A 15,000-nucleotide genomic window follows, 5' to 3' on the forward strand; every position below is an offset into this window, starting at 1 on the left:
TGTTAACAAATAAAGCTGCCTGGCCTTGCTTCCCTTGCCTACTGTAACATGCCAAGCCAAGTACAGGGGATTTTAAACAGAGGCCTGAATGCCACAAGATAAATGTTCTGGGGGCAGTTCGGGGTGAGCCGTGAGCGCTTCAGTCACGGGGCCGCCAGGTCAAAGTGCATTTGAGGCCAGATGAGGTCCAACTGAGCCTCACCACATCAGTAGTAGGCGGTCTCTTTTAGCTATCACTGGGAAGGGGAGACAGTGTCAAAGAAAGATAGATGCAGGGGAGAAAGGGAGTGGAGGAGAATGCATTACTGGCAGTTTTCCCCCCCGACTTCTTCCTTGCGTTGTCTCCTGTCTTTTCTGCCATGCTTGATACAGTACAGTATATCTCATTCTTGGAGCAAGATGTGCATATTCAGCAGTTGAGGAAGGAGCAGTAGGCAGCGATAAGGAAGCGCTCTGTAATCCAAATAAGGGCTGTCAGAGTGTCAGCTTTGTGCACGGCTTATTGTTGTGCTGTTGCTCTTCCAAAGGCGTGTTGTTACTGAGGAGGAGAAATGGGGTCAGAACAGTGTCACCTCCATTCTCCCTTATTTTTGATGGCTTGGCGGAGGAGGCGAGGATAGGATGGGAGAGGGGAAGAGAGAGTAGAAGGGAAGGGAGATGATGAGAGAGAAAAGGAAAGAAGAGTTTTTTCCCCCAAACAGCATTACTTTAACAAAGCGGTAAACAGACTTCTTCTACAAAACTGAACCGAAAGTTGCACACAAAGAAAGATGTTTTTGGATTCCAGTGAGGAAGAGGAGCTCTCCGTAGAAACCTGCGAGGTCAACGGTAGCTGAGTTCAAACCCAAGGTGGGGAAGCTAGGTAGAAACCTGCGAGGTCAACGGTAGCTTAGTTCAAAGCCAAGGTGGGGAAGCAAGGTAGAAACCTGTGAGGTCAACGGTAGCTTAGTTCAAACCCAAGGTGGGGAAGCTAGGTAGAAACCTGTGAGGTCAACGGTAGATTACTTCAAACCCAAGGTGGGGAAGCTAGGTAGAAACCTGTGAGGTCAACGGTAGCTTAGTTCAAAGCCAAGGTGGGGAAGCAAGGTAGAAACCTGTGAGGTCAACGGTAGCTTAGTTCAAACCCAAGGTGGGGAAGCAAGGTAAAAACCTGTGAGGTCAACGGTAGATTACTTCAAACCCAAGGTGGGGAAGCAAGGTAGAAACCTGTGAGGTCAACGGTAGCTTAGTTCAAACCCAAGGTGGGGAAGCAAGGTAGAAACCTGTGAGGTCAACGGTAGCTTAGTTCAAACCCAAGGTGGGGAAGCAAGGTAGAAACCTGTGAGGTCAACGGTAGATTACTTCAAACCCAAGGTGGGGAAGCTAGGTAGAAACCTGCGAGGTCAACGGTAGCAGGTCAACGGTAGCTTAGTTCAAACCCAAGGTGGGGAAGCTAGGTAGAAACCTGCGAGGTCAACGGTAGCAGGTCAACGGTAGCTTAGTTCAAACCCAAGGTGGGGAAGCTAGGGGCGCTCCTTACCTTGCCACAAATGACACATGAAGCAAGAAGAGAGAGGAGGAAGAGATTAAAAGAAAGGTACCAATGATATATAATGTATATCCAGGTAAAACCATCCTGATCACATTACCTCACATTCTGTCTACGTACTGTATCAGGCTGGACGTTCAGCCGCCCAAATCGATTTCAGTCGATGCCTTGACCGACAACTCCTTCAGCCAATCAGCGTCGCCGAATCCAATCTAACTCGGGAAGAACGGCAAAAACGTCCTTTTCGCCGAGAAACTTCACTGATGCATACTTCTTTTTTTAACGGTTGTTATTGAGTCTATTTCTGCAATAACTGCACTTATGGCTGTTTACCGACGTTAACTTTACCGCTTGTTGCTTCAGGAGACGCCACCACTGTTTTGCCAGCAGCAGCCCTGCGGCGGGTGGAAGTCCAGGCTGATTAGTGGAGCGAAACAGAATGTGAGGTCACGTGATCAGGATGGCGTTACCAGTCTACCACTGATAAAAAAACAACCAATAAAAAAACATTTGTGAGATGCACGACTGCGAGATGGAGGCAAGGATGGGCATCCAATCAAATGACTCAACACTGATTAGCTATTCAGGCGACGTACACAGGTGCCAGAGAGCCTCAGTCGAGACATTTTCCTACACACAGCATAATGAAGACCAAGACGCACTAAACAATACATTTTCCGTGTGTGTGTGTGTGTGAGCAGGCCCGCTCCAACCCATTACGCAGAGTACGCAGACTGCGTAGGGCATCACGTGACTGAGGGCACCAAAAAAAAAAAAAAAAAAAAAAAAATTTTTTTTTTTTTTTTTGGTGCCCTCAGTCAGGCCACTCACTGAACAGCAGGCCAGGCGCCGCCAACTGGTTTACTAGTGGTTTTATTACTTTATTCAGGGTGCATCTCATTGTAAAATTGGACTCGGCCCAAATTGGGCTTCAAACGGCCCAAATTGGGCTTCAAGCGGCCCAAATCTGGCTTCAACCGGCCCAAATCTGGCTTCAACTGGCCCAAATCTGGCTTCAACTGGCCCAAATCGGGCTTCAGACGGTCCAAATCTGGCTTCAAACAGCCCAAATCTGGCTTCAAACGGCCCAAATTGGGCTTCAAACAGCTCAAATTTTTCGCCGCCGCCCTTCGGACGCCGGCACGCACGTCGGCCTGTATGGCCTGGCCTGCTTGGTATCTAATGCCCGGCCTGAATTATGATCCCAGTCGGCCCCTGCTTGCATGTACAGTTTAACAATCACTTGTTTGGTGACATGTACAGTAATTCTAACAATTGTTTGTTTCCCACATGTAATGAAATGTGAGATACACTAGTATCGTTCATAATTAATGATTTTGCAGTCTTTCGTTTGACAGTTATTGAAAGTTTTACGGGGGGGGGGGGGGGCACCACAGAACAATTACGCTTAGGGCACCCAAATGGCCAGGATCGGCCCTGTGTGTGAGCGTGCGTGAAAGGAAGAGAGAGAGAGAGAGAGAGAGAGAGAGAGTATGGGAGATAGAGCGAGGCCTCCGGTAAGCCAGTGAGGCACCGTCAGGCTGATAGGGGGAGGCAGCCCACTATAAATATTTGATTGGAGCCCTAGTGAAGGCTGAGGGACACAGAGAGGACTGTGGAGTCCCAGTGGGACACAGAAACAAGGACACCGCCACTATACTCTTGTCTCCTTGACTCAACGCTAGACTGCCATGTGAGCCTCTTTGTAGTTTGTGCCTGCATTTAATCTCTGTGCACCCACAAGGGCATTACATCGGGTGCATCGAATGTACCGTATGTTAGTTTGGTAACGTCCAGTCGTCCACTGAGCTTCTTGCCCAAGTAAATATTCTATAAATACGTTAAAGGTAGCTTTGCTGAACATGTGCTACCAGGCAAAGGTTTGGACACACCTGATTGAATGCCCATGTCTTTCATTCTCATCTCAAGGCTTATGCTTAAATGCTTGAAACTTAGAAGTTAAACTGTTTCTTAGACAAGATAGTGATAGTTAGATTGTGAAGGCGATGCCCAATGTATGCATTTCTTTCCAAAGCCTTTGCCTCTCCATCAAAGAATCTTAAAATCTAAAGTAGTTTTAATTTGTTTAACACATTTTTGGTCGCTGCATAATTCCATTTGTGTTATTATTTCATATATATATATATATATATTTTTTTTAAGTGTGCTTAAAACTGTTTCATAATTTGCTTAGAAATTGCATTTTTGAAATAGGAAAGCAACCGCTCCAAATAGCATCAACAGCGTTTCCATGACAACCAGCCCAGCCTTGCATCTTCCACAGTGGTTACCATGCACCAGAGTCCCCCCTCCCCGTGCTGCAACGCATGCACCAATCCAGTGCCCCATGCAGCATTCACCAACAGCTCTCGGGCCGTTCCATCCTTAAAGTGACAGGAGTGAACTTTCCAGTGTCATTCTCAGACAGAGAAAAGAGGAGAGATAAGCTAGAGACAGAGATAAGATCAGATAACAGAGATAAGAGAGAGTGGTGATGGTGAGATTCTGGAGAGATATAGAGTGACATGTGAGAGCACTGAATGATCAGAGGTAAAGATGAAGTAAAGAATATGAGAAAAGGAGAAATGGGGAACAATGGGAGTTGTGATGTGAGAGAGGTGAGATGGAGGGAAGAGAGTGAGAGGGAAAAAAGAGACAGAGAGACAGGACAGGGCTGTGTCACGCCCATGCACCGTGGCTGTGCCGAGAGATGATGACGATGGTGGTGGTGGTAATGATTCAAGACAGAAGGTGCCAGATGTGCCAATGTGGAAAGGAGAACAATAGCTGGGTTTCCATCCAAATGAATGATGATGTATGGAATTATAAAAGTTGAATGTAAACCATAAAATTAACTAAAACATCCCTAATATCATAATATAATATATAAAGTTTTTACATTCACAAGAGGTGGAAAATGTTTTTGTCTATAATGAATTTCCGCAACAACTGATGGTGAAAACACATGAAATGACATGATGGTTTCAGTGTTGTCTGGAAAATATCTGCAACCACGACATACAGTACTGTGCTCACAGTCTCTCTCATATATAAGGAGACCATTGTGGTTATATGATCAGTTATTTAGCCAAATTAATTTATTTCGTCTTTGGATAAAAACATGAAATATGGTCACCACTAGCTTTAGCCTCCAACAAAAACTTCCCTGATTCTAAACAATCTCAAAAGGATGGATCCCGCACCCACCCCCAACCCCCCCCCCCCCCTACATTCAGCAACCCTCTTTATTCGCTTCAACCCAGCTTATGGAAACACACCAAATTAGCATTTTACTTCCCCCCCCTGACATAACTAAATTAGCTTGACAGTTGGATGGAAACATAGCTAATGCTGCAGCCGATGAGTTGATGGGAGATGTGGTCAGCCATCACAGCAGAAGAAGAGGAGGAGGAGGAGGAGCATGGGGAGAAAGGGTGGCATGCCCTGGGCGAGCCACCACGCTACCTTGTTCCACCAGCCCTGCGGTGGTGCCCGCGGCGGCAGCCACTGCTGCGGCGGCCACAGTGACAGAGGCTGGAGCGGTGGTCTGCCTGCTGCCCACTGTTAGTGTCCAATACCCAGGCACAACATGGAGAGAGGTACGAGGCGAGGAGAGAGAGAGAGAGAGGGTGGGTGGGTGAGGGATGGAGGGAGGGAGGAGGGGGGTAAAGATAGACAAGGGGGAGATTTGGGGTAGAAAGGAGGTAAGAGAGGAGAGGCAGTGAGGGGGAGTCAGAGAGACGTGTAGAGAGGGTGGGGAAACAGAAAGAAAAGGTGAGAGAAAAAGAAGAAGACAGAAACAAACAGTGCTCATTAGTTTAGAGAAGGTGGACTTGATATACTGTACACATAGAGAGGCAAAGTGAACGTCACTTCCTGCTTCAGCACTGTACCAGAGATTTTCTTCCGCAATTAATTTTCCCCCATAGACATTTCGTAAAATGCTTATAAAAATAGTTTTACTTGGTCAAACCAAAGGCTCTATATTTAGAATCGGGAGAGACGTCTATGGGAAAATAAATGGCGGGTGAAAATCTCTGGTACAGTGCTGAAGCAGGAAGTGACGTTCCACTTTGCCTCTCTATACAGACCATTTACACAAAACCTGCTCTGATAGACATATTTGCCAACCCTGCTGATTTTCCCGGGAGACTCTCGAATTGCATTTCCCTCTCCCGGTTTGCTCCCGGGGTCACAATTCTCCCGTATAAGTCTACTGTTCTACTGTTCCCATCTGGACAACAATACAGCTACATGCACGCACGCACGCACGCGAAGAGAGCTGCTCAGCCCCACTGATTGAGCGTCTACAGGCGCCGACATGGTGCCTTCAAGTGCACCTCGTAAAGTCAGAAATCTATACTTGAAGGTCACGAAGGTTGTTTAACACAGGAAAGGTTATCTTTTTTTCTCATTTTCCTTTGTTGAAATACATAGCCTACACCTGTTATTACTTTCTTGTTCTTTCACTACAGCATTTTAGATAATTAGATGCTAAAATCATAATATCCCAATATAATAATATCACCAGAATGCAGAAAACAACGCTCCCCCACCCCCCAACCCCAAGGTTGGCAAGTATGCTGATAGAACGGTCAGCAGAAGAACATGTCAGTGAGAGGCAGGCACCTCACATGAGGCTGCTTATTGCTTCTTCTCTTTGATTGCTACTGTACAGTATGTACCCAGAAAATGGATTTTAAGTGATAAAGACTTCAGGGTGTTAGTTTGGCAAAGTTCATTGAACTTCCTGCCTATGTAATACAATGCATAAATATCAGTGATGTTGAACATTTACTGTATATAAACCCGGTACAGTGGTAGCCATTGCAGAAGTCCTCCTTAATACATTCATCCTACTGTACATACCGTGTTTCATTCTTGAGTGTTATCCAAGTGAACAAAATATATGATACCATATTTTAAAACACATGCATTGTCTCACAGCCACCTGGTTTCCAAACAGTTCCCTTTGAGGACAAAAGTGCAGCAAATAATGCATTAAAAAGTATGACATCTACAATGGCTACATCCAATACACTACAGATACAATATCACATTTATTTATACAGTGTTCCATAATTCCAGATAGTAATTGAATTAAGTTTCTAAACCTGGACATCATCTGTTCAGCCAAGTGAAGTAAAAGAGATCTTCCTACACGTTAGCACAGGAACACTGATCCACTGATCTACATAAGACATGATTCATACTACATGGTGAGAATAGGCCAGAGGGATCCATTGCATAAAGCACTGGTTTTGGCTTCTTGCCTTGATGTAATGTACCACGACTACACACTATCTTTTACTAATGGATGGTGTGTGTCTTTTTTTATACTTTTCTGCTCTCTCTCTCTCTGACTCATTCCCTGGATGACCTCACTGAAATAATGTGCTGCTTCCTAAGGAGGTGTGTGTGTGTGTGTGTGTGTGTGTGTGTGTGTGTGTGTGTGTGTGTGTGTGTGAGTGAGAGAGAAAGAGAGAGAGGGAGAGTGAAGCCCTTTTCCCACATGCGTACCGGAAAATTACCTGTAAGTCAATATCGGACATTTCCCTGAATTTCCCTTCACACCTCAGCGTTCGCAAGTGAGAATCTAGTCGTCAAATAGCCGGTATGTTGGGGGGTGGGGTGGGGTGCGGCGGAGCGGGCGGGGGGCGGGGGGCGGAGGAGAGTGGCCTGGGGTCTGTGCTGCAGGCCACTGAGGCCAGTCAGAAAAAAACAACAAACACACATGGAGCCGGCGTCCACTCTTTTGATAATATTGCTGACGCGCTTTTTCCTCAAACGTAGACAGCGACGCAGACAAATTAAGGCGAAAATGGAAAGGGATATACGTGCGAACAGAAACAGATTAATGTTCGCAGTCTTCTCCGCTCAACATCGTGCAGAATATGAAGATAGACTAAACCGGGGACAGATCATGACAGTGTTATGTACCTCTGCGCTGCTGCGTGAGACTAGAGCCGTCTGGAAGCGAGAGAGACCAGGAGGGAATTTATTTTGGGAAGATGCTCTGAACAATTTTGACGACGTGGAATGGAAGCGTCATTTTCGCATGTCCCGGTATTACGTGCTGAGTCTGGTCCGACCCGCACGCAAGATCACCCGGTGGCGAAAACCACTGGAAGCGCGTTTGCGACTGGCAATAGTCCTTTGGTGGTACGCAACACCAGGGGAATATCGAACAATCAGCTGTGTATTTGGTGTTGGACTGTCTACTGTGTGCAACCTGGTCCACGAAGTCACAGCCCACTGATAGCGGAAAATGACTGGACCCCTTTCTCACCTGTCTGTCTATCGCGGCATACCGCTCTTCTGACTAGCTCAAAACTGGTGAAATGGCCGCGACGACGAGGTCGCGCTTATACCGGCACGGCGCCTTTCCCACATGCAGCCATTTGACCACGTTCCGGTCATTTTGCGGTACAAAGCGCATGTGGGAAAAGGGCTAGAGAGAGAGAGACCTGGCCTGATGTGTGTCTGTCTGTCTAGGTGTGTTTGTATGTGTGTGTGTGAGAGAGAGAGAGAGAGACCTGGCCTGGCGTGTGTCCATCTGTCTAGGTGTGTTTGTGTGTGAGCGAGAGAGAGAGAGAGAAGTAGAGCTGGATGTTCACTAGTGGGTGTTCAGACCATTCCCCATTAGACAGCTTGTAATGTCCGAGTGGCTGCTGTGATTCATGTTCACTTAAGCAGTGTACGCATACGGACACAAGCACACACACACACACACGCACACACACACACACACACACACACACACACACACACACACACACACACACACACACACACACACACACACACAAGCACGCACGCACATATACACACACAAACACCCAGACAACACACTCACATATATACTTGCAGTGTAGCATACACACAAATTTCTCATTTATTTTTCTTTCTTTTTTGAAACTATTGTCTTGGAACTGCTTTGAATTTTTGACGATACTTAATTACGATCAAATAACACCCCTTTCAAATCGAATGTAACTCATATGGAATTTAACATTGGTTTCATCCAAGTCTGACTGTACAACTCTTGCATACAATGTTGAGAAAATCTTTATTCTTTCTTGTTGTATGTTAGAAAATGACGAGAAATGTTAAGAAATACTGGCATTTTTTGAACCCACTGTGTCTACATGATACATCAGACAAAACAATAACAAGTTACTATTCTTGACCTGATCACACTACAGAAAATCATGTATGCAAGTAAGTCTGGGGCAAAGTCAAGGTGGGTAGAGGGGTGTGTGTGAAATATATGATATGACCGATGTTCACGAGGTAGATGTTGGAGGAAAGAAACATTGTAACATTAACATTGTAACTGCAAAACAAAGGAAATGCCACATTTCTGTGTGAAAGAATCCTCTAACATAGTGGTATGTCTTTCATAACCCCTGGTAACCATTCTCCAAACATATTGGGACAGACTTCTATTTATCAAACAAATTAGTCCACATCAGTGCTTATTTTTAGCATACAGCAGTCTTGATGTGAATGGTTTGCAGTAATGAGGGTAATACAAGTAATGATGTCTAATGAGGCAACACTTACCAGAAAAGTTTCGAGAAACCAGCATGGTGGTGAGAATGGCCCCCTGAGAGGAGAAATCAAAGGAATTCTAAATCGGTAACGCCGTTATAGTGACTTCATATTACAACTATAAAGGCGACAAGTACACTTGTCATTTCAATGTGACTTTTATCCTCCCATCACACCAGGATGCATTAGGTTACAGATTCTGAGTTGCAAAAATCCTCTTTTGCTCACATCAGATCTTCGAAATCAGATATAAACGTGATAAGACTCGCGGTCTAAAGATAATAAAGGATAAGTTAGAACTTAGGGGTTTTGTATGCATACAGACCTTGAGTTTCCTCCTGGCGTTGAATTTCTTCAGACACTCCACAGTCTCCTGTCTGTGCATCATAGACGCCACTGTGGACCGTTGCTGCGAGGAGGAAGAAGAGGAGGAGGAGAGAGATTTGGAAGAGGATAGAAGAGATCTTGTATCTGATTATCAAGTGATCTTGAGTACGGTAATTACCGTACTCAAGATCATTTTGTTCACTGCTCAGCCTGCCTTTGTGTTTGTTTGTTTGTGTGTGAGTATTCGTGCATACGTGTGTGTCTTGTTATATGCAGATACAATTGTATTTGTTTTCATATCTCCCTATGTGTGTGTGTGTGTGTGTGTGTGTGTGTGTGTGTGTGTGTGCGTGCGTGTGCATGTGCGTGGGGGGGGGGTCTACAGTTACCATAGGTGTTTGCTGGACATGTGCATACTTCCTATCGAGTACAAATATTCATGTGCTGTCAGGCCAGACAGTAAACAGATATCTGCCCCTCTGTCTGTCTGTCTGCCTGTCTGTCTGTCTGTCTGTCTGTCTGTCTGATGGCGGGGGACACTTACGCAGACCCATGGGTGCTTGAGGGCCTCCTGGGCGGTGATCCTCTTGGCTGGGTTGATGGTCAGCATCTGATTGATCAGGTTTTTGGCTTCGGGGGTCACTGTGTCCCACTCCGGGGATGGGAACTGGAGAGACAAACGCTTAGCTCAGGGACGGGCAAAAAAAAAATTCTCCAGAGGGCCATAAAGTAAGCAAAGGGCCACGCATTAGACAAGAATTGAAACAGGACATGATCGAAAATTATGTGAAGACAATTCAGCAGACAATCACTTCAACACACCGAGTGACTGTGTGATGAGACAGACTGACTTCTCAAATGGCGCTTTGTTGTCAGGGCACAGTAGCCGCCTCTAACATACAGTTTTTCAAAAGCTCACCATCAGAGAAAGGCTAGCTCTGCTTCATGAGCTTGTGTGACAGCTTGTGTGACAGCATGTAGCTACGTTTCATTGCCGATTCCTGGATGGTCGACTGCTTTGTAAAAATATTCTGCCTAGCAATTAAGTTGGAAGACAATTTCAGGGCTTTTTCTTCTCTTCCCCTTGATGACAAGCTTGTGGCATAGTTGGCATGCTTGGTGGAAAGATGTGTCTCAATGTTGTATTCTTTGAACACCGCGATAGTCTCTTCTCTTGGCATAACAAACTCCACATTCAGAGTCAACTTTTCTCTTTCCTGAAGCGTTCATCCTAACTCTGTGTCTGTGAGAGCCATAGCGTAGCTTCCCGCTTCACACGTTCCTACAGACACAATCGGCCGTGTCTGCGGGTGGAAAGCCAGTGGGGTACAGTATGAGTCCTGGTCGCTGCACTAGCCCACTCAGCCCGGGGTAATCAGTGCACATCAACAACAGTCCAGGTTGAGTGCTGACGTGACGTGGAAGCCTATGCGACAGTGTGTAGTTCTGGATTAGCTTAGCTCGAGCTTTTTACTTCTAGGGCTCGCATTTACGCTACAAAACTCATGAAAGTGGTCCTCATGTGTGAAGATTATCCGACTGAACTCTGGTTCGCGTTTGATTAATCTTGCGTTGCCCAGAGACCTTATTTGAAGCATCGCGGCAAAAACCCATTCAAAAATCCCATAGACAGAAACAGTGAAGAACCAGGAAGTCCGGGACTTCCGCGTTCTGACTACAAAAATACGTCATCCCTGTGGCTCTCTATACAATGTATATCTACGCTCATCCACCTGCATCATTTCAAGACCATAAAAAATGCCCAGCCCTCAATTCACAATGCTAGCCTTCAGCAACAGACTGGGCTGATGGTGGACACTCATAATATCTCTCTCTCACATGCACGCGCGCACGCGCACACACACACACACACACACACACACACACACACACACACACACACACACACACACACACACACACACACACACACACACACACACACACACACACACACACACACCTCCAATGCTTTCTTCTTTCTGCATTCAGGCTATATTAACAAACATCTTTATTTCCCTTGTCATTTTGTGGAATTTGATGTTCTATCATTTTCCACCACGCTGTAGACTATTAGATTCTGCCATCCAATCCAGCTGTGTCCATGGTGTGTCATCTTGATTTTATTTGTTGTTGTTTTGTTTTCTTTCTTTCTTTCTTTCTTTCTTTCTTTCTTTCTTTCTTTCTTTCTTTCTTTCTTTCTTTCTTTCTTTCTTTCTTTCTTTCTTTCTTTCTTTCATTTGCATGATTGTTTTGAGTGGAGCTGTTCTCTTCTAAGGGCTTCGGTAATTTGCAATCAGTAATTTGCCGTTTTCTTTGCTTTTACTTATATTTAGTCACTTTGATTGATCACTGTGCAAACTTTTTAATTTAGTATTCTGCCCTCTTGACTGAGAAAATAAAATGCTAAATTGCTACAGTGTCATTCTTCAATATCTAAGCTTATTCACCTTATGTAGCCACGCCCATTTGACCCGGTTGTGTGGTCGTGTGACGACTTCTGGCACAAAAAAAAGGAAAAAGAAAATGGCTGGCTGCTCCAATATCATCTAACTCTGAATTAACTAATAATTTAGCCAATTGTATGTAAGATACCAAATAAAAGCAAACGGCAATGTCTAAGAATGCAATGCCATGTAACTGGCCCATTAATTCTCGCATTCCAGGGAATTACGTTAACGTCTGCAGGTCTTATAGACGTAAGTGGCTCGAGCTGCGCTCGGAGGAGAGAAAACCATCTGAAGCTTTCTTTGTTGGAGTCCAGGTATGTTTTACAAGAAAGTGCTCATCTTTGACGTTCTTTTATATTTTGCGCCGTGACCGCCGGAAGTGTTAACACGACCCGGGAAGAATTTGGCCCACCCCCCCGCGTCTGAACATAAGGTGAATAGACAGCTTGGTAGTGCAGGGTCCTCTACGAGTTTGACCCTGACCTGAAGATTTTGACAGTGTCTGGTTCTCTACCAGCCACTGTTATTTTGCTTTCTTTTCCACTCTAAAAACCATATTTGGCTGATAAAACAGTGAAAACCATATTGGGCTGATAAAACAGTGAAAACCATATTTGGCTGATAAAACAGTTAAAACCATATTTGACTGATAAAACAGTGAAAACAGCTTGAGAGATTTGTAATCCATCAGCCGCTGTGACTGGTGAAAAAAAAAAGTTTCCTGCAGTGCTAACCCAAACCAAAAATCTACTGATGGTTATGGCATTTGGTGAGCAAACTCCCTTTCAAAGCATACAATTGTAAACAATTTGGTGGTAAACTATGAGTATAGGCCCGTTACACATCAAGAGCGATGCGAATATACAGCACGATATTGCGATGCGAATTTTGACCCACCTGTCAATCACAGCAACAGATGTGTACACGTCGGAAGCGAATTTCTGAAAAATCGACCTTGGTCCGAAAAAATAAACGCCGCAATAAAGCTCAGTGAAACTTTGCCGTTGGTATGCACGGTTGCATTGACTGATATAGGTTCAGAAAATATGTTTGCCGTGCAAATTATTAATATGTAAGGACCTTTAGTGTATTTTTTTGGGGGGGTGGGGTGGTGGAGTGGAGAGACATGCAAGATGGAAGAGAGAGAGAGAGAGAGAGAGAGAGAGAGAAGTCTGGCCTGACTTGAACCCTGGCCAGAGGGTACATGGTATGAGTCTTCACCATCTGAGCCACCAGGGGGTATTTTTCAACAGCATTTTAATGCAACCCCGAGCAGTCTGAGCAATTTAGTGAGAAGTTCTGAGCCCATCGGGTCCTGTGGTGTTTGGGCATAAATGTCGAAGTCTGTGTCCGACTCCTCTGAGCGCAGAATCACTGCCAGGGCGTGATTTTCTCTCAGTTGAATGGGATCTAAAGTTGGGCTCCCTCTCCTCGCACCCCTCGAAATATGAATGAGGTGACTGAGTTACGTAAGTGGTGCTTCCAAAAGGGAACGAGGGCAGAGGGCAGAGAGGGGAGGGCCTCACAGCAGGAGGCAGGAAACGAGAGAACTGGAGAGCAAGAGGAAGAGGAAGAGGAGAGGAGAGGAAAGGAGAGGAGAGGAAGAGGAGAGGAGAGGAGAGGAGAGGAGAGGAAAGGAGAGGAGAGGAGAGGAGAGGAGAGGAGAGGAAAGGAGAGGAGAGGAGAGGAGAGGAAAGGAGAGGAGAGGAGAGGAGAGGAGAGGAAGAGGAAAGGAGAGGAAGAGGAGAGGAAAGGAGAGGAGAGGAGAGGAAAGGAGCAGTGCTAGAGGGGAGGTGATGAGAAGAGAAGAGGAGAGGAAAGGAGAGGAGAGGAAGAGGAGAGGAGAGGAGATGAGAGGAAGAGGAAGAGGAAAGGAGAGGAAGAGGAGAGGAGAGGAGAGGAGAGGAGAGGAAGAGGAGAGGAGAGGAGAGGAGAGGAGAGGAGAGGAGAGGAGAGGAAGAGGAGAGGAAGAGGAGAGGAAGAGGAAAGGAGAGGAAGAGGAGAGGAGAGGAGAGGAAAGGAGCAGTGCTAGAGGGGAGGTGATGAGAAGAGAAGAGGAGAGGAAAGGCGACTCACATCGTATGCTCCGGCCTTGATCTGCTGGTACAGCTTGTGCTGGTCCTCGTCCCAGAAAGGAGGGTAGCCCACCAGCAGGATATAGAGGATCACCCCTGAGAGACACAAGTACACAAGTACACACACACACACACACACACACACACAGAAAATCAGCATTTTTGCAAGAGTGTGTACTTCAGTATATTTCTGGCATATTTGTGTGCACAATCGTCTAGGAAGAACCTATAGTATGTGTTGGGTGTGTGAATGTGAGCGAGAGTGTGTGTCATGTCTTGTCTTCCTCAGCTACTCACCGCAGGCCCAGATGTCCACAGGTTTGCCATATGCCTCCTTCCTCAATACCTCAGGGGACAGGTACCCCGGTGTGCCAGCAAATCCTACATTAAACACACACACACACACACACACACACACACACACACACACGCACGCACACGCACACAATTGATTGATATGCTCAAAGCTTAGTAAAGGGAATTGCAACAGCAATGTAACTGCTCTCGTAAGCAAGATAATCTTCGGTGAGCTTGAGGTTTCTTCATCCACACACCGGCTTGAGATCTTAAGGACAGATCTGAAGGCTTACGGCCAGTTGATTGTGAAGGAGGACAGGCTGGCTGGGGGAAAGCACAAATGTTGGTACTGATTGGCGCAGATATATGTGGTACAGATCCAGGTGGAGGTCCAGATCCAAGCGGATCTACAAGATCTAAATCAAAACTCATCTCTTTAAGTATGTCATGTCACCGCTCAATCTTCTTGGCTCACTCTGATTGTTCTCAAAAAGCACCTTCTTCACCTTACGAACATAATAATCAGCAGTGTTTGCCAGTGGGGAAACGTGTCCTCATCGTTGCACGAAGGACTAGAGGTCGCAGAGATGAGTTAGCAGAATTTATTTCAGTGTTTTCCCTATATGCATTCAGCAGCGTTGCACTAGAAGTTATAAATCAGAAAGACTGCATACACTAAGTGACGTCACTTACTCTCCCGGCAAAGCTGAAGACCGGCGACATGCCACGAGCTTCACGAGCTATGTAGTTTTTATACGAAACTAACCCC

General features: G+C 45.7%; 1 protein-coding gene across 1 annotated transcript in view; it reads right to left on the reverse strand.

Annotated features, from left to right (window-relative positions):
- camk2b1 (calcium/calmodulin-dependent protein kinase (CaM kinase) II beta 1) overlaps window positions 1-15,000 on the reverse strand; it is a gene marked incomplete at its 5' end in the record, with an annotated part of 105,344 nt that overhangs the window by 40,783 nt on the left and 49,561 nt on the right. Inside the window, 6 exon segments of the mRNA XM_083644343.1 lie at window positions 4,994-5,089; window positions 9,095-9,137; window positions 9,408-9,491; window positions 9,954-10,076; window positions 13,936-14,030; window positions 14,232-14,315. Of these exon segments, the coding sequence (XP_083500469.1) occupies window positions 4,994-5,089; window positions 9,095-9,137; window positions 9,408-9,491; window positions 9,954-10,076; window positions 13,936-14,030; window positions 14,232-14,315 (525 nt within the window).

Source organism: Poromitra crassiceps (assembly GCF_964638095.1).
Source record: "Poromitra crassiceps genome assembly, chromosome: 10".
Lineage (NCBI taxonomy): Eukaryota > Metazoa > Chordata > Actinopteri > Beryciformes > Melamphaidae > Poromitra > Poromitra crassiceps.